The following is a 19,604-nucleotide window of genomic DNA, read 5'->3' on the forward strand; positions in this document are numbered from 1 at the left end:
GATAATTAAAAACAAGTTCCTAGTGGATGTTGGTAACTAGAGGTTGAGTTCTTTGCTCCATTTGAACTTATTTCACTTAGCAGTTATTTTGCTTGTTTTCCAGGCACACAAACTAATGGTCTGGACTTTCAGAAGCAGCCTGTACCTGTTGGAGGAGCAATCTCAACAGCCCAGGCCCAGGCTTTCCTTGGACATCTTCACCAGGTAGACTACTGTTTCACCCAGCCATATCTGAGAGTGCTTTCTAAAGGAGGCATAAAATGCTAGGGAAGTTGTTTCAAACCATGTGTAACTATCCTGCTGCATGATTCATGTAGAGTTAATAGTTTTTGCAAAGCTATTGACTCTACAACTGTGTGAACAAAATAATTTTTGTTGGGACCTAATAAAACAACTAGGTCATTGTTCTGAGTGAACATGAACTTAAATCTGTGATGGCTAAGTGATGCTATAGATAATCAGAGTCAATTCCAAATACTACCCTAAAGCCATTAAAACCAACCAACCAAACAAACAAGTTTTAGTTTACTACCCTGATATCATGTGATTCCCCCAGTCTAAAACAGAATACGAATTCTGTTTATTTAATTTATATTACCAAAATTAAAATGTCATTATACTACAAAACTATCAAAATAAAAAGGCTTTTCTACTTGAAAATAGGTGAATGAAATTCTAGGAAACTGTCTGTAAATGGAGATTTTTTTCTCATCTAGTCTGGGACCCACTGGACCTGTTTTCTCTCCACCTACCAGGTGCCACAGCTGCTCAACCATTCCAAGACTTAATATATAATTGTTTAGCCAATGGCTTAGGCATCTTACTGGCTAGCTCTCTCTTAATTATTGACCCATAACTATTAATCTGTGTATCTCCATATGGTCTTAACTTACTGGAGAATGCCTGGGTGTCCTATCTTCCTGATAGCTAGATGGCCGTTCCCTGACTCTGCGGATCTCCTCTCTATCCTTATGTTTGGATTACCTGCCTGGCTAAATTCTGTCTGTCCATTGGCAGAAACAGCTTTATTCATCAACCAATGAGAGCAACACATATTTGCAGCATACAGAAGGATATCCCACATCAACTATCCTCAAGTTTGTTTTTGAATGAAGCAATGAGTCATAATTTTCTACATCTCTGTTCAGCTGGTTGCCTGGATTCTTATACAATAGCTTTCATAATCTCTACTGTTTATTTTCACTACCACCATTCCATTTTAATTTTCTAGTCTAGTTTATAATCTTTCTTCTCCCTTCTTAGTCTTTCTTTACTTTCAAGACATTATTAACCTTTGAGGGGTGCAAGATATTAGGAGACAACCAAATCCTTCAATAAATAAATAAATGTATATTGTTTAATTTTTAAAAAATTTTGTTTGTTGTGTTTTTTCATTTGTTTGTTTGTTTTCAATTTTTGAGACAGGTTTTCTCTGTAGCCTTGGAGTCTCTCCTGGCACTCCCTCACTCTGTAGACCAGACTGGCCTCGAACTCACAGAGGTCCACCTGTCTCTGCCTCCCAAGTGCTGGGATTAAGGGCATGTGCCACCACTGCCCAGCTATAAATATTTAATTAAGAAAACGTTTTTTTAAAGAATACAAATCAGGAAGATTCCTCTATTTGAACTTGTCTTTCTTGTTATGATTAGATTTTTCATTTATTTTTGATTCAGGTTATTCATCTTTGGTAGGGTTACAACATAAGAAATACAGTCTTCACAGTGCTTGCAGCAGAAGGCGAATCTCATATTGGTAGCACTGATTATGCAATCTGCTTGCCAGGTAGCCTTCCCTGTGCAGTTACTGTTGTACCCTTTGTAATTCTCAGCATCTGTGGAGAAATACCTTATTCTTGTTTTGCCTGTTAGTTAGATGATCTGTTGGTGACCCTTTTCTAAGTCAAGTTTCTATCACAGTTGCCAAATGTTGGTTTTCTAATTTCATGTGTGCCCTCACTTCAATATGACTATGATTTGAACTTTTGAAATGAAATATTAAATATTAACACTTTTTCATGTATGGCTTATAGGATAGATTGTCATCTATTTTATCATCATTTGTTTATAATGATAAAACAGTGCATGTTGATAGTCTGTTTTTATGTGTTCTTTAAAACAATGTGGAAGATTGTTTCATTTCAAGAACCTAAGCACACACTATGAGTACAAACAGAGTATTAAATAAGAAGCACCCACCCAGAGCTTAATAGTGCTCATTTAGTGATGATGCTAATTTAGAAGACATTTCTGCAGTATGTAAAGTTTTAACTCCATAAAATAAAAATATATATTTGTATGTTTAACTCTAACTCCATGATATACACTTAGTATTTGAAATATTTCTTGATGACACCGTCTAGTGATGAATGACAGTATTTTGGATTATGTCCATTGATTACTTTTCTCCTAGGTTCAGCTCGCTGGGACAAGTCTACAGGCTGCTGCTCAATCTTTAAACGTTCAGGTAAATTGAATATGAGCACATAGGTCGTATCTTCAATTAATTTTTCCATAATTTCCGGTAATAAGCACATAATTTAAAATAGGGACTACTTGGGATTGTTACTACTTACTGATTTTTATTATTTCTATATTTTTATTGCTGAACCCAGATGGTAATAATTGTCATTAATGAAAGTCACCTTAACCTGCTACTGTGAGCCACAGGTATACAAGTGAAGTCCACTTTCAGAATTTTATAATGGAGTTCAAAACCAAATAGGTATCCTTCTGTTTATCATTTTACATGAAACACTGGACAGAAAATCGGAGAACTTGGGTCAAAGGCTCACAGCCGCCTAGAACTCAAGTTTTGCTTACCTCTATTTAAATAAAGACATTGATAACAATGTAAGTGGTCTTCTCTGCTCTATATAGAATAACCATTGAGTAGTTAAGAGCAGCATATTACTGCTCTTACAGAGAACTGCAGTTTAGTTCTCACATCAGAAGGCTCAGAACCATGTGTAACTACAACTCAGGGACATCTGACACCCTCTTCTTGCTTCTGTGGGAACCTACACACATGTGCTCTGACACACATACACATCATTTAAAATAATCATAAATCTTTATTTAAAAAAAGAAGAAAAGCAAGACATTGTTAGTCAGATAGTCAAAATTATAAAATGTAACTTAAATTTGGGGTTTGGTAAGCCATCAGATAAAAGATTCAAGCCTTAAGTATTTTACACACAACTCCATAACTTTTAAATCGACCTTTTACTGTGGTGTTTAGGAAACTAGCAGACAGGAGGAGAAAACAGTGTTCTAAAAGATTGATTTCAGTGCTGCTAACGACTAAAGATAAGATTTTTGGGGTAAACATTCTATGAAACCTTGTGGAATATGGACCTAGTAACACATGGAAACAAGAAGAGAAAAGGAGATAATGTGACCCTCCTTTCTGAGGGAGAGGAGGTAGAAAATTGCTTTGGTTGCCATGGTAAACTTAACATCCCTTAGAGAGATGTTGGCAAACAGGCTATATCTTCAGTGCAGAATGTTTACTGTCCTGCACTATAATTATCTTTCAATGACTGGCAGAATTAATCAGAGCTTTTATGTTAATTAGCTTTGCTGCAGTTCCCCCAAACAGGTGGTGGAAAATATGCAAATCTATGCAGAATTTTAATACTCTGTATAACCAGTTTTAATTACCATAACAATTTCTCTCTCTGGCCCTTTATGTTCTATAAATTCTTCTTGACTATATCATTTTCCTTTAAGCTTGTACATTACTTAGTGGAAGATAACTGCATTTAGAGGTATTTTAAAAGAGTAGATAAAAAGTTCTGTGAGTCAAGAAATTGAATTGTAAGAAGTTTGAGACTTGCCACAAGTATATGTCTAAGTGTTAATTTGAAGGGTCTAATAATAGAAGTGAATTGAAAATCACTTTTCCTTTCCATTGCCTGAACTGGGGATTTGAAGTTGTGAAATGTTTTGTTGATTTGTGGAGGACCAATTTAGTTTTTCTTTTAAAAATTGATGATTGCAACTTTTCTGGGATTGGAATAAAAAAAGTTGTAAGAGTACTTAAGTAGAAAGAAAAGGCATGTAAGAAAAGAAAAACAGAAAACCTCCCAAATTCAGAATTGAATAGCACATATTTTAAATGATTCTTGAAGTTTTAGAATTAGAAGTACATTTCATTTTGTCAATTATTTGAGATATTTCATTTCCTATCCAATCCCACTTCAGTCTAAATCTAGTGAAGAATCGGGGGAGCAGCAACCAAGCCAGCCTTCCCAGCAGCCTTCAATGCAGTCAGCCATTCCCCAGACCCAGCTAATGCTGGCTGGGGGACAGATAACTGGGGTAAGTTTCCATTGAGAAAATTATAATAAACTTCCTCTGTGTCTGAACTGCTACTGGTTGACATGTTATTGAAACTGTTTACTGCAGCTGGTACTAGCATGGCACTATTAGGATATCTAAGGACCTTCCTGGATACAGAAGCTCTGGAGGAATTACCTTTGTCATTACTTTTTTTTTTCTTTCTTGGCTACAACTGCAGATGTTGAGAATAAACTTCAAACTTTTTAAACCCCATTAAAAAATGGTGTTGCTTCATTGTGTAAGGGAGGAGTTGCCATATGCATGGTAAAGTTGGAGATGTGTTATTGCAGGATAGTTAAAGAATGGACTAATACCTTAAAAGAAAAACATTTTCTTGAATTGACTTTGTAATATCCTAAAATAAATTATGTGATCTTATATCCTGGCTGTATATTTAGTAATTACTAAAGGACTAATTTGTTTATCTCCCTGTCTTCTCAGATTTCCATCTTCTAAGTGGAAGTATTAATAATATCTATTTTAAGTACCATTTGCAATTTATATAAAGCTCTTAAAACAGTGGTTGGCATGTAGCCTTCAGTAAATGTTGCTTATTTTTATTGTTAACAAATTGTCTTCCGTGACTGTTAAGCTTTTAAGTATTTAGCAGTTTCTCTCCTAAGCTATTATTTGGAATAATTTTTCAATGTTGAAAGCTTATGTGTTATCTTTTGTGAAGACAGTGAGTCAGGAATGATAAGAAGCTAATAAATTCACATCATATCAACCTTTAGAAATTTTTATAATTTAATCTTAGCTAGTATGAACAATGGGAGGTTCTTCTAAGAACTCTTGCACATTTATTTATAATACTCCATCACTAGAGATTAACATGGGCCTATATTATATAAAATATACATATACACACATTTCGAAGACTTACATTTTTTAATAGTTTTGCTTTGGTTCTTGTGTTTCTAATATACAAATTAATTGGATAAATTAGGTCCTGTTAGTTTAGGAGACAAGCTATGCTGCTGAATGCTGTTCATTGAGATATAGGTATTAGCTTACTTGTTTCATCAGAATGTGTCACCAAAGAAAGGCCCAGCATGTTTACTACTTTTATGTAAGCATTTTTGAAATGCTATACTATTAAAGTTTAGGTTTGCTCTCAAAAGACTCTTGCTTCATTGCCAGGGTTCAGATTTTTGTGACTAGTGTCTTAAGATAGTATCAGGCGCTTAGGATTCCAGGTTTGTGTACCTTGAAGATTTTATTATGTCTGGACATTTAGATTCATTTGCATTTAAAAGAGTGGCTCTTACCACCTGTTTTCTAGAGTTAATAAATTGGAAAGAGTATGTAAAGTTGCAATCCCATGCTGTCCAAGATTGGGTGAAGGAAGGTCCTGTAGAGAGATTTGGAAGCAAAGTCATGCAGCTCATGTTCTTTAGTCCCGTATTAAGACATAATGAAATATGGTGGGGGATTCTAGCTAATGGGAAGCAGCTGGGCCTTATCAGTTCTCTTCCCGGTTATATACAGCAACCTTTTGTCCCTCATTCATCTGACTAATCAGTTGCTGTTAGGTATAAATTTCATTGCATAGCCTGTCAGTATTGAGTCTTTGTTTTCTTGTGTACTAGTTAATTACCTTTCTTGCCTAAATGATTTTTCAAGTCTGAAGTGGGGACAACTGCTTCAATTTAAATTCTCTGCTAATACTGGTAGTTTGTCATTAGCTGCATGTTAGTAGTGTAAAAATGAATAGTGAGGGTATAATACCACTTGAGTTACCTATTTCAAAGCAGTTTGCTTGCCTTACAGGCCCCATTTCATCAATCTTCCCTTGTTTATTCTTATTTTAGCTCACTTTGACACCAGCCCAGCAGCAGTTATTACTACAGCAGGCCCAGGCCCAGGCCCAACTCCTGGCTGCTGCAGTGCAGCAGCACTCCGCCAGCCAACAGCACAGTGCTGCTGGGGCCACCATCTCAGCCTCCGCTGCCACACCCATGACGCAGATTCCCCTGTCTCAGCCTATTCAGATTGCACAGGTGAGTGAGGCTCGAGGTCGCAGGGGCAGTGAGCAAGTAAGAAAATGGAAAAATGTTACTGAGTATTGTTAGCCTTCTGGTTGTTACTGTGAGTCTTCAAAAGCCCAAGGAACTCTAGATCAAGGAGGTATTATCCTTTTTCACTGAGTCAGAAATAATACACTTGTTTGTTTGAGTTGATATTATAAATACATAGCTGATTATTTGGATAAACGAATGTTTATGTTAAGTGACAATACTTGAGTAAGTAACTGGCATATTTTTGAGGCAAGGAGTTGTATTTATCTTAATTAACTAATTATAGCAGGGAAGAATTCTTTCATGTGCTCTACAGTAAATGTTGCCACTCTATAAGAAAGAGCAAGTCCTCTTTCTACTTGGAGTGATTAGGATAATTTAGAACTGTAGTAAAATGTTACAGGATCTCAGTTTTCATTTTAGAAGATACAAAAATTTACTTAAAAAATAATAAAGGAAACGAAAGGGTGTGTGAGAAGTCATATATGACATATATAAAGAAGTTTTATGCACTAAGCTGTTGTCTTTATGTCCCCACAAGAGAAGGGAAGTGCAGTTAAGCTGTAACAAAAGTTTGACTAGATACTTGAAATGGAATCAGACTCATCTTCATACTGTATGGACAGTCTGTATCAAGATAGTGTTTTTAGCTGGGCGTTGGTAGCGCACGCCTTTAATCCCAGCACTCGGGAGGCAGAGGCAGGCGGATCCCTGTGAGTTCAAGATCAGCTTGGTCTACAGAGCGAGTTCCAGGACAGTCTCCAAAGCCACAGAGAAACCCTGTCTTGAAAACAAAAAAACAAAAAACAAAAAAGAGTGAATAAATAAAGATGCTCCTTGCTCTTTTAAAAAAAAAATAGTGTTTTTATTTGAGCTATTTTCTTCATCAAATAAATTATTTTAGTAAGTGACATCTGAGACCATATCTGAAATTGAGATAAATAAGACCATTTATACCAAACACTGATTTCTCAATTGAGTTAGATAAGCTAGTATCAAATTTCAGGCATTAGATTTTTTTTCATTTATTGATGGAAATTTGGATCTAACACTCAATTTTTACTTTAGAGAAAAATTGGGTCAAATATTTAAAAGCCTTTTTAAAGTTCATGTTGGGTCTTTCTGTAGTCCAGATCTAAAGGAACAGAACTTATAGAATGAATACATATAGAAAGGATTAGAGTAGCTTATAGGCTGTGGTCTGGCTGTCTGTCAAAGGAAAGGCCAAGAATACAGTAGTTGTTCGGTCCATGCAGCTGGATGTCTCAGGTGGTCTTTAGTCTACCTTGGACTCCTAAAGAAGTAGATTCTAATGCCAGCAGAGGAATGCTTCAACAACAGGATATATGAACTTAATCAGAGAGAGTGAGAGCAGACAGAGGAGAAGCAAATCCTTCCTTCTTTCATGCTCTTTTATATGAACTACCACCAGAAAGTGTGGCCCAGATCTTTCCACCTCAGATGTTCGAATCAAGAAAATCCCTCACAGGTGTGCCCAACTGCTTGCATTTTAGTTAATTTCAGAGGTACTCAGGTTGACCCCCCCGAAATTAGCCTTCAAAATAATATCAGGTGGAAGTCGAGAGTTAACTCCAGAGTTGTCTTCTGACTTCCTCATGTGTGTGCGCCATGTGCACCCCCATACACACACACAAACAACAATAATAGACTTTTAAAACTGAAAACAGCCTACCCTAGAACTGGAGACATTCTATATTTATTTACTCTGGGAGATTTTAACTAACTATTGATAATTGGCTTGGCATAAGTCATGATGCTATATACACCATGCCCTCAAAAATACAACTTCTTGCAGAGGCCCTAAGTTTTTTGGTTTTGATATTTGCTGTGTTTTGTGTGTGTGTGAGTCAGGACAATTCTCAGGAGTCAGTTCTCTTTTTCCACATGGGCTCTAGCAAGCTCTTCTACTAACTGAACTTCTCTCTGGCCTGAGGATTTCTCACATACTGACAAAGTCCCTGAAGCCAGACTATACTAAGTATTATCTCATTGTTACTTGATATGACAGAAATTATCATCTAGAAACCTTACAGCTAAGCCAGCTTTCATTTCTGGATCTCTCTAATCTGTGTTTTGCTTCTGAGCTTTTAGGATCTTCAACAATTGCAACAGCTTCAACAGCAAAATCTCAACTTGCAACAGTTTGTGTTGGTTCATCCAACCACCAACTTGCAGCCAGCACAGTTTATCATCTCACAGACCCCCCAGGGCCAGCAGGGTAAGCATCTGTCTAAAGCTTAGTGTTCCAGACATCTTAACTAACATTTTTTCCCTAACAGTATCCTTGTGGGCAATGCTTTTCCTAAATTTTGGTTTCATGAGAACTATAAGTAATGCCTTATATAGGGCATATAGGGTACATATATGAATAAGAATGAAATTTGAGACCTGAAAGATCTGTAAAGACTAGCTTATTCTTATGAAAGAAATAATCTCACAGGAAATTATAGGAGTTTAACAACAAGAAATCATACAGCTTAGTCATTTCCAAAGTTGTTATTCTCATTGGATGAATGAGAAGGGTAGGTTTTTGAGTCCCAAATTTTTAAGTAGTTCTTTGTGGAGTTGAATTTGAATGTCTGATAATCTTCCAATAAAGTTTTCTGTAGGATATTAAAAAATTAAAAGCAGAAAAGTGATATTAACCATTTATATTAAGAAAACTTATTTACACTTAAACTTGGAGAAACCAGGATAGGCAAGAATACAGTTAGTAATATTGGTCTTCAGAATTCTGCAAGATGCCATTGAGATTGATACAAGCTGAGTTATGATTTCGAGGGCAGAAAAGAGAAAATAATTAGGTAGAAAAATAAGACTTGGACCAAGCCTGGTGGCACATGCCTTTGATCCTAGCACTTGGGAATCGTCAGAGGCAGGAGGATCTCTGAACTTAAGACCAGCTTGGTTTACATAGTAAGACCCTACCTCAAAATAAACTAAAAACCAAGAAAGGACGTGGTGACCAGTTATATTTGGTCAGTTGTAAGGAATAAGCATCTAGGTGGTTAAGTTTTTAGAAAACCTTTAAGTGTCGATAGGTTAAATAAAGACAGTAATGGGAGAGCTTTAGTAAAAGCAACAGTTGGAATAGTGGGGGGATGTAGAGTCTGAAGGTTATGTGGGTCAGAGCCAGTAAAAAGTGATCATTACAACGAAAGAGAATTCTAAGAGAGAAGGAAGAAATAGTCTGTTTAGACCAGATTTTCACAGGCTGCACCTGAAGAGTATGTGTTAGATTGCAGTTGTTCAGACCTTAAGACTGAATGAGATCACTTTTCTGTAAATTTTTTACAAAGCCCAAGAATATTACTTTTTTCATATCTGAGCCTTTATAATATAAGACAGTTAAAATAAGAAATGACTATTCTAATTTTTTTGTGTGTGTTTACATGTTCTTAATTTCTTCCTTTCCAACCTTTCATAGGATTGGGAACATAGCATATAGTGAAAAGAAATACTGGTTGGCTTTAGAGCCTATAGCCTTGGACATACTCCCTTCTCATCTTCCCCTTTACCCCTTTCATCTTTCCCTTTAAGTATGAATAAATCATATTAAATGCTTTATTAGTGTCAGAAGAGCATTGTAATGTAATAAAAAGCATACACTGTAGTCTAAAGCCAAGCTGGCTGTCTGTGAAGAAATATAATTTTCCTGAGCTTCCATTTCATTACCTGAAGTGTGAGAATAATTTTAGTATTTTTGTTCAAAATTTGTAGGGATTCAGTTAGGAAACAAATGAAAGTATTTTCTGAAAATGTGCCTTATTCGTAATAGCCTCTTAATTTTTGCCACTATTACCATTGACATCATCATATCAATATCAGTAGCAGTCCATAGATAAAACTTAGATAATGCAAAGTTTGTTCCTTTATACAATAAAAACCAGCTTAAAAGTAATTGGGACTCAAGAAGTGGCTCAGTAGGTAAAGCACTTGCATAAGCTTGAGGACCCATGGTCATTCAGATCCCTAGCACCCATATCATGGCCTTGAAGGGCTCCAGAAGCTCATATAGGAATAGCAAGTTGTATAATCTAGTCACGTCAGTTTCAAGTGAGAGACCCTGATTCTATATATAAGGAGAGAGGCATTGAAGAGTGTCGCACCTGCTGTGCGGCCTGCATCCGAGAATGTAGCGAGGTGGTCGGGATAGATGACACAGAGACCGGTCGGTTGCTTTAAGAAAACTTTATGCTTCCCAAGTCAGCTTAGGAGGAGACCCCAGTCCGCTTAGGAGAGCTCTCAGGAGAAGTCTCAGGAGAAGTCTCTCTCAGAAAAAGGAGCTTCCCTTTTTAAGGACTTCTGCCATTCATCTACATACCATTCTTTCCTCCTGGCTGGTGGTCTAATCTCCAGCCCCAGAATCGGGGAGACACCACAGGGAAACAGGAAGAGGCATCTAGCCGTAGGGGGTGTGAAAGGCATGGTATTTCAGTGAGCAAGCCCTATCTGAGCCCTAAAGCACTGAATTGTTTTCAGTAAACATTACATAGATGCCTGCTCCCAGGCCGAAGGGGAAGTGGGTTTCTGCTCAAGGTCTGGTGTCCCCACAGAAGAGACTTCTGACCTAAACCTCTGGCCTCCTAAAGCATGTGCATGCGCACACACACACACACACACACACACACACAGAGAGAGAGAGAGAGAGAGAGAGAGTGAGAGAGAGAGAGAGAGAGAGTGAGTGAGTGAGTGAGTTCTACTGCTGTTGAGTTGTAATCTTAATATAGAACAGGACCCCATTTCATCTAATAAGATTGGCTTCATTTCTGGTAGAGTCACTGTGATTAATAGTAACTGAAAATCTGGTTAGTTTTGTGTAGAGAGGACAAGGATTGATTTGTTGGATTTTAACAATAACAAAATTTCTAGCATGAGATTAGCCTCCAATTGAGCAATCATTTCTGCTTTTTTTGAGGGAGGGTATGTTGTTAATCTAAGAATTTGAAAGTATAATTTATAATATTGACAATATCACTGGTTATATAATTATTTAAAAACTAACAAGAGAAATAATATCCTCCCAGAGTTGATTGTTTTTGGAAAAATTCTTACTGAGTCATATTTCATGGCAACTTGTTTTCTGCCTTTTCTACTGTCAACATTAATTTTGAAACTACAGAAACACTTTTGTTAGAAAATCCTGAACTTTGTGTTTGGGGAGTCTATTCAGGGTAGGGATACTACAAAGTCTTGGCCCTCACAAAAGTGCTTGGCCTCTCGGCCCCTTCTGCATCTCAACTGACCTTAGCTAGCCAGGAGAGAAGGGTAAGATAACTTAAAGTTTGAATTTCTTTAGAATATGCTACTATGAACCAAAATTAACCATTCAGTATTGCAATTTGATTAAATATGGCTATTTAAGTGCTGTTATTATCAAAGAGAAGCAAAAATCCAACTTTCCTGCTAAACTTTAAAGAAACTCATGTTAATTTCTGAGTCTATCTGTACAGATAGATATCTGTTTCATTTTTCATTGTTTTATAATTTTTATTTTCTAAGTAATTTTAATTGATTAATTCTGATTATTGACATCAAATGTAATTTTTTCTCACTAGACAGTATTTTGACTGTGTTCAACCCATAAAATATACAGTTATAGTTAATTTGCTCACCAGTTTGTTGGGTACCTGCTAAGTGTCATATATCGTTCTTATTATTGGAGTTAAAATTTTCAGCAGGGTGAAATCCTCTGTTCTTATTAGGACTCAGACAGAAGTAAACATAAACAAATAACTTGGATGACAGTATATCCTAGCAAGATGGGAGATGTGACTCACTTGGTAAAAGTAAACACTTGGAAGATGGGGGATGTATGGTATGAAGAAACTTGCCTGGAGAGTGATGCCTGAACCGAGAACTGAGGAGTGCGGTAGACACCTCTGCAACTAGTTGGGGATTTGGATGACTGGCCTTATAAGCGATGAAGAGTACATGGAACCTGAAAGGGGAATGAGCCTTCCCTAAGCCAAGAAAAGGAAAACCAGTGTAGCTAGAGATGAGTGGATAAGAGAAGGTGGTAAGAAATGAAGTATAAGAGCCTAGGCAGTGGTTGGGGAGGCAGCTCACTAGTAAGTGTTACTATGCTGAGGGTGTTAGCTCCACCTGTAATTCCAGTGCTTGGGGTCTCCAGAACAAGCTCTTTAGCTAGACTAGCCTATCAGAATTTGGGGTTCAGTTGAGAGATCCTACTTCAGTGAATAAAGTGGACAGTGAGGAAGATTATGTACACATACATATAAGGAAGTAAAAGCAAGCAATTCAGGACGAGATTCCCAGGTACTAAACAGATACTCTATTTTAGGTGTAACGGAAGGCTACTAGAATGTTGTGTTGGTTTGGTTTGGTAGCAAGGTCTGCCTATGGAGCACAGCTGGACCTTGCACCTTTACATTAGCTTCCTGTATGCTGAGACTGCAAGCATGTACCATCAAGCCTGACTCACTGTTGTTATGTAATCAAAGAGGTCGCCTTAAATACTTATAAGCTTGAGCTGTGGAGGGGCTGGAGTGTGGGCTCAGTGGTTAACAGCGTTAACTCTTGCTACTCTTGTGAGGTGCTAGGTTTAGCTGCCAACATTCACATGGCAACTCACAACCATCTATAACTCAAGCCCCAGGGGAGCTAGTGCTTTTGCACATATATACATGCAGGCAAGACGCTCATACACATAAAATAATTAAAGAAATCTAAAAAAAATTTAAGATTGTACCATAGTCATTTAAGCATGAGTAATTTTTCCCGAATCTGACTGTTAAGCTTTTGGTTTTTCCAGACAGGGTTTCTCTGTATTGCTTTGGAGCCAGTCCTGGAACTCACTCTGTAGACCAGGCTGGCCTCAAACTCAGAGATTCGCTTGCTTCTGCATCCCGAATGCTGGGATTAAAGGTGTGCACCACCACCGCCCTGCCTACTTTTAAGCTTTTAACCATGTATATTCAATTTACTTAGTTTTAGCATAGTTACTTCCTAATACAAACAAAAGGAAGGGTTCTGTGGAAAATCCAATTCTATTTAGTATATTTGTTGTATTGGGGACCTACATTGTCAAACACCTATGTTAATTTCTTAGATTTAGGCAAAGTTTACTTACAAACAAATGATAAAATCTAATAGGTGTAATTTTTTATTGTATTATGTATTCCACTGTATCCAAGTTTAGTAGCTAAGAAAATCTGAAAGATATATTGTTAACCCACCATAGCTTACTGTCTCTCATTTCCACTTCTGCTATCTAGTCTCACAACCTTATATTTAGTATTTCAACATGATTATATTTGAAACTAAGTACTTAGATTAAGTTCTTCGATGCAGATTTATTCTGGGTTGCCCCTGTATTTGTAACAAAACCCTATAGACTTAAATAATCAACTGAGTATGTACTACAATACTTCCAGGGGTTTAAAACAAACTCGAATTATGTTGTTTAGCCTGACCTCTAACTTTGAGGCTCAAGTGACTCTCTTGCCCCAGCCTCCAGAGTAGCTGGGACTATGGGCATGCATCTTTACACCCATTTTACTTATTGTTGGGGAATCTCCCCTGGAGCTGTCCTCTGCAGACCCTGCCCAAAGAAAGTCTGCCATGCAACAGCTCCACCCCAGGAGTGTATTTAAAGGTCTGACCCACAGACTTTCCTGGGACCACCCACAAATGTTTTGCTCTGATTAAACCTGCACTTACTAATCTGTCTGATCTGTTTTATTGCATTGACAGGGAAATCACTACCAGGATACGGAAACATTTCACTTATCAATAACTTCCAAACTGAGATTGTTTAGTGCAGTTTAGAGATGGTTGTTTACATGTCACCTTGTCACTGAAGGGGCATGTGCTAAGAACTTGAAAACAGCATCTCCTCCCACTTACAGGATTGCCTACTTCTTTCAGAAACCCAGTCCGTGTTCCAAGATTCCTCTTGAGCAGCATTTCTCTACCTGAGGGTCAACACCCCATTTGGGGGGGTCAAAGGACTATTTTACAGGGGTCCTGTGTCAGATATCCTGCATACCAGATATTTGCATTATGACTCATAATGCAAAATTACAGTAATGAAGTAACAATGAAAATAATTTTATGGTTGGGGGTCACCACAACATGAGGAACCCTGTTAAAGAGTTGATGTGTTAGGAAGGTTGAGAACCACAGTGTGAATTTTGGGATAAGAAGTTGAACTTATCTTTAAATTTACAGATGCTTTCATTTAGAATAGTTCCTCATATTTTTCCTCTTCTTGGAAATAATTTATTCAGATTACACTAAAGACAAAAAGTTTGGTTTAATGTTACTTATAATGCCATCTTATGTTTACATGATTAATTTTAGGCAAAGAAATTAGATATTAATCTGAAGATCAACAAAACTACCAAGAATCCAGTTGGAAACTTTGAATTTATATTCTTTTTTTTTAATCCCCCTGAAATATTTACTTTTCACAGGTCTCCTGCAAGCGCAAAATCTTTTAACACAACTACCTCAGCAAAGCCAAGCCAACCTCCTACAACCACAGCCAAGCATCACCCTCACCTCCCAGGTCTGTTTTCTTACTCCATTGTTTTACTAATTTAAAAGTGAAACAAAAACATCCCCAGTAAGAACAATCTCAGGTGTCCAGAAGCTTACCAAAAACTCAGTTCTGGACTTATTAGCTTGATAAACCAGTGCTGCCAAGTTGGTCTTTTTTTAAGCTCATAAAAAATAGATATATTAATAGTTAGTAAATGGGGATGAATTATAGCTGTCTGATGTTGATAGATAGGAACACTGAAATGGAAGACCTAGGAATTCAATCAAAACGTGTCATTGGTCCCTTGCCCTGGCTAAAATGGTGAAGGAGCTTAGATTCTGTATTTTTCTCAGTACTTCCAGTAGTTTTACTTTTTAAAATGAAAGCACAAAGATATGTTTGTGAATGCTTATAATACATTAATTTTAATTGCCCCAAACTAATCATCATATAGTAAGTTACATAAACATCTGAATAGCCATGTGATAGATTTCTATTCAGCAATAAGAAGAAATGTACTTCTGATAACTACAGTGAGATGCATGAATTTCAAAAGCTTTATACTAAGTGACAGAAGCTGGGCTTAATCTGAGTACTATATGATTTCAGTTTACATAACATTTTAGAAAGGACAGAACTATAGGTATAGAAATCCTATCAGTGCTTATCAGGAAGTAAGGAATGAAAATGAAGGTTGATGCCAAAGGGCTCAGAAGAAATTTGGGGAGGATGGTAAAGATAATCTATATATTGTATGGTAGCTATATAACTATTCAGCTGCAAAAGCATCTAATAATGCTGCAGTTTCAAATGGTAAGTTTTTTAATATCCCAAATGCAAAACATATATATCGGAGACCTCTTTCTGGCCTACATGCTATGTACATGTAGCAAACTTCATTCTGATTTTGCTCATTAAATGCTATACCACCATTCTAGATCTGGCCCAGTTCAGCCAGGGATTTTAGAGTAAGATACCAGCTGTTCAATGGTACCCAAGCTACTTTTAGTTCATTATTATTTGACAAAAGAGGCTATGTGATTCTGAAGATGAAGGAACATTCTAATAGCTGAGATTCACCTCCACCTATCCACCATATTCATTGTGGTAAGTAGTCAGCAACATGAGATTCTTAGTTGGTGCCGTGTGTAGCTTTTCCAAAAGGTGAGGTTAAAATTGCTCACTGTCAGCATGTAATGGAGACATGCTTTATTGTCTTTACTGAAGCAGGATAGCAGAGTGATTTGCCCCAATTATTATGTCATGCCTCTTATGCAGTTTTCTGGGTCAGTTAGTTCCCTTGGAGAAAACCTTAGTAATGAGGTCAAGGTCAGGTAATATAAGGCCTGCTTAAATCCAAGAAGAAAATCTTGGTTTATAATCTCACCTGCATTCCTGCTTATAGGAGGGTTCAGCTGAGCAATTAGGATGCAAAATCAGGAGCACTTCTATTTAGTGAACACTCACAAGGAAGGCTCTACGTGGTGCTTGTGAGTAGAACAGAATAGACTGGTGTTTGAATGATAAGAAAAATTAGTATTTCCTTTAAAAAGGAATGAAAAAGTGGGCTGGAGAGCTAGATGGCTCTGTAGTAGCACTCTAGCCGCTCTCCAGAGGACATGGGTGTGGTTTCTAATACACCTGTCCTTTCCCTTCAGTTCCTGAGGATCCAAAATCCTTTTCTGGCCTCTGCAGGCACTGATGCATATGGTGCACAGACATGGATTGAGGCACAAACATAAAATAAAAAATTTTTAAAAAAAATAAAGAAACAAACATCCTGGACTAAGTCTTCAACACAAGAGGTAGGGTGGTGGGGTGATAGGACTGTGCCCTTATGTCCCCAAATAAACTCTATAGAAATAAAGGTATTATATTATTGGGAAGAAGTTTTCTCTTTCTACCATAAGGATTACATCACTGAGAACTACAGTTTTCTTTCTCAAAGCAAGATAGTAGCAATGGAGAAAACTCACAAAAAGTTTAAAGTTTGTGCACACTGAAAAAAATTTAAAAGCTGAATTAAGGAATTATTCATACTAATATGATAAGAAGAGAGTATATATGCCATAATATTTGAAGAAATAACTGGCCTAAACTAAGAGTGAGAATAAAGGAAATACAGGTAATAATTGAAACATGGAAGTGTCTTGCTTTGAGCAGTAAGAGAAGTATTGTGTCAAAGGTGATATACCATTTACTTCCTGGTGAAGAAAATAATATTTTAAACTGAGAACACAAGCCTTGTGTTAGAAACTGCATCATGTGGTGGGGCACAGAATGTCAGAAGCATGACGTTGTTTATCCAGTTGCCAGAAAAATCCTGCATAAATTCATCTTACAGAACCTTTTGCTGCTGGTGGTGGTACCTGCTTAATCAAAGTACAGTGGAAGTTGAGGCAATGGGATTACATAGTGAATTCCAGACCAATCTGGGCTACAGAGTGTAAAAAAAAAAAAAAAAGAGGTGGAGGTGGAGATACTTCTTTTTGTCCTCAGTTTTCTTAAAATAGTCTTTTTTTATGGATTTCATCCAATGCATTTTTATCGTATTCTGCATCCTCTCCTGCCTCACCTCCAAACTCACCCAAATTCATGTTCTTATACACACCAAGTTTGTATTCTCATACCCACCCAATTTCATGTTCTTTCTCTTTCTTGCTATTTTTTTAATTTTAAAAATTCCCATGGGGCTGCCCTGGAATGCTGCTATTACACCAGGTGTCACTTCGTTGAGAAAAACTGGCTTTCTCACTCCCAGCAGCAAATGCCAATAACTCCTCAAGTAAAGGCAGGCCTTTATCCTGCCCTCTCTCCTCTATGCTAGGGTTTTGTCTGGTTTGAGTTTATGTGAGTCTGTTTCTTAAGTTGCCTACACATCACAATTATAACCTTAAGTATCTTCATTATTCTGTTTGTTCTCCAACAGCCAGCCACCCCAACTCGCACAATAGCAGCAACCCCAATTCAGACACTTCCACAGAGCCAGACAACACCAAAGCGAATTGATACTCCCAGCTTGGAGGAGCCCAGTGACCTTGAGGAGCTTGAGCAATTTGCCAAGACCTTCAAACAAAGACGAATCAAACTTGGATTCACTCAGGTAGGATGACCTCACCTGTTCTAGTTCATTCTCTATTGCTGTGATAAAACACTAACCAAAACCAACTTGTGGAGAAAAAGGCTTTATCCAGCTTCCATGTCTAGTCTATCAGTGAGGGAAGTTAGAGGAGGAACCTGGCGGTAGACACTGAGCAAAAGCATACATAGAGGAACACTGTTGGCTTGTTCCTTTGTCCTTCTTAACTGCCCAGACCTACCAGTCCAGTAATGGCACTGCCCACAGTGTCCTGGGCCCTCTTATATCAATTAGCAATCTAGAAATGCTCTATTGTTATACTCACAGGCCAATCTGATAGAGGTAACTCTTCAATTAAAATTCCATCTTTGCAGATCTGTCAAGTTTGACAACAAAGTTTAGCCATTACAGAGCTCTCTTACATATCCTTTCGTGGCTAGCTGTGAATACTTTCTAAGGAATAAGATGTTTCTCCGTCATACTGATTTTTGGTTTAGCATTTACAATTTTAGAATTTTGTGTGTTTGGTTGTTAGGTTCATACATTTATTTGTGATGTGACTATTACTAAAAATTTCCAAGTGTTTCACAACAGTGGCCCCTGAAATTGTATCAGTAAAATGTGTGTTTAGTAAGCTGACTGTGCTAACAGTTTCGTTTTAAAGAGCACGTGGTGATAAAGCTTACACTTCTACATATGTAAGGTGGGAAGAATAAGGATTCAAGACTTTTGGAAGACTTACTTAACGCTAGTTTGGGAATACAGTGCTCCCCCTCCTTTCTCTCAGCCTACAGTGAGATTAATTAAGTAAGAATGTATTGAAGTTTTTTTTTAAGTAAATTAATCAAAATCCAAATCTTGTAATGTCAACTAGCAGAGGGCTTGAAAAGTGAAATAAGTGTGCTTAATAGTTTAAGCAAGCTTTGGGTACACAGCATTTTTCTAGCCTGTCAAAAACAATGCTTTGAAACCAGTAAAGGAATTAAACGTACATTTATGTAAATTGGTCAGAGATCATTAGCTGAAAGAAGAAAAACTTAAGTATAGATTGAGTTGTGTATTTATAGAATCAGGAAGAACTCTGATGTTTTCTTTCCAGAAAGCTTCCATTCGCATGCTTTCCAAATGAGGGTGTGTAGAAAGTATGCAGTGCACTAGTAGATCAAAATCAAAGTGACACCATTATCTGCTGTATTCTTGGTCTAGCTAGGGAATTAGATTTTTTTATTCCTTGTGTTTGAAGATTTATTTTTGCTCAAAGAAATGACATATTGGGAATTTAAAACAGATACAGTTTTACATGATATGCAGTTATGGTTTTGTGGTATTTCAGATATAAGGAAACAAATTAAGAGGCGTGTGCTTGCCAACAAGCCTGATGTTCTGAGCTTGGTCCCAGAACCCACATGGTGCACCCATACACAGAGGCATCTGCACCTACTCTGTGTGCAGCTCTACTGGTAGATATCCCAGGACTCTGGCATCTCCAATATCTTGGGGTCTCCAACATAGTTCAGGCTTCATTTTCATAGCTTCATGCAGTAGCTTCTTATGGTTCCCATTCAGGGACTCCCCTGTCACATGCCTGACCTCAGTTGTTTTCCTTTATCTTGAAGGTTGATTCCACAACCCTTTTATTC

At 37.3% G+C, this 19,604-nt stretch overlaps 1 protein-coding gene across 7 annotated transcripts in view; it reads left to right on the forward strand.

Moving 5' to 3' along the window:
* The window catches only part of Pou2f1 (POU class 2 homeobox 1), a 127,212-nt gene that overhangs the window by 86,373 nt on the left and 21,235 nt on the right, over window positions 1-19,604 (forward strand). For 6 of the 7 annotated variants that reach the window (XR_005873673.1, XM_021227940.2, XM_005071392.4 and 3 more), the window contains 7 exons: window positions 104-204; window positions 2,410-2,463; window positions 4,203-4,319; window positions 6,152-6,340; window positions 8,471-8,597; window positions 14,818-14,912; window positions 17,815-17,988. Coding sequence is in view for 6 of the 7 variants with exons in the window: in XM_021227940.2 (XP_021083599.1) it covers window positions 104-204; window positions 2,410-2,463; window positions 4,203-4,319; window positions 6,152-6,340; window positions 8,471-8,597; window positions 14,818-14,912; window positions 17,815-17,988 (857 nt within the window). In the remaining variant the exon portion in view is untranslated. The remainder of the gene's footprint in view (window positions 1-103; window positions 205-2,409; window positions 2,464-4,202; window positions 4,320-6,151; window positions 6,341-8,470; window positions 8,598-14,817; window positions 14,913-17,814; window positions 17,989-19,604) is intronic. The other variant, XM_040737291.1, reaches the window with a different exon arrangement.

Source organism: Mesocricetus auratus, unplaced genomic scaffold (assembly GCF_017639785.1).
Source record: "Mesocricetus auratus isolate SY011 unplaced genomic scaffold, BCM_Maur_2.0 Super-Scaffold_100676, whole genome shotgun sequence".
NCBI lineage: Eukaryota > Metazoa > Chordata > Mammalia > Rodentia > Cricetidae > Mesocricetus > Mesocricetus auratus.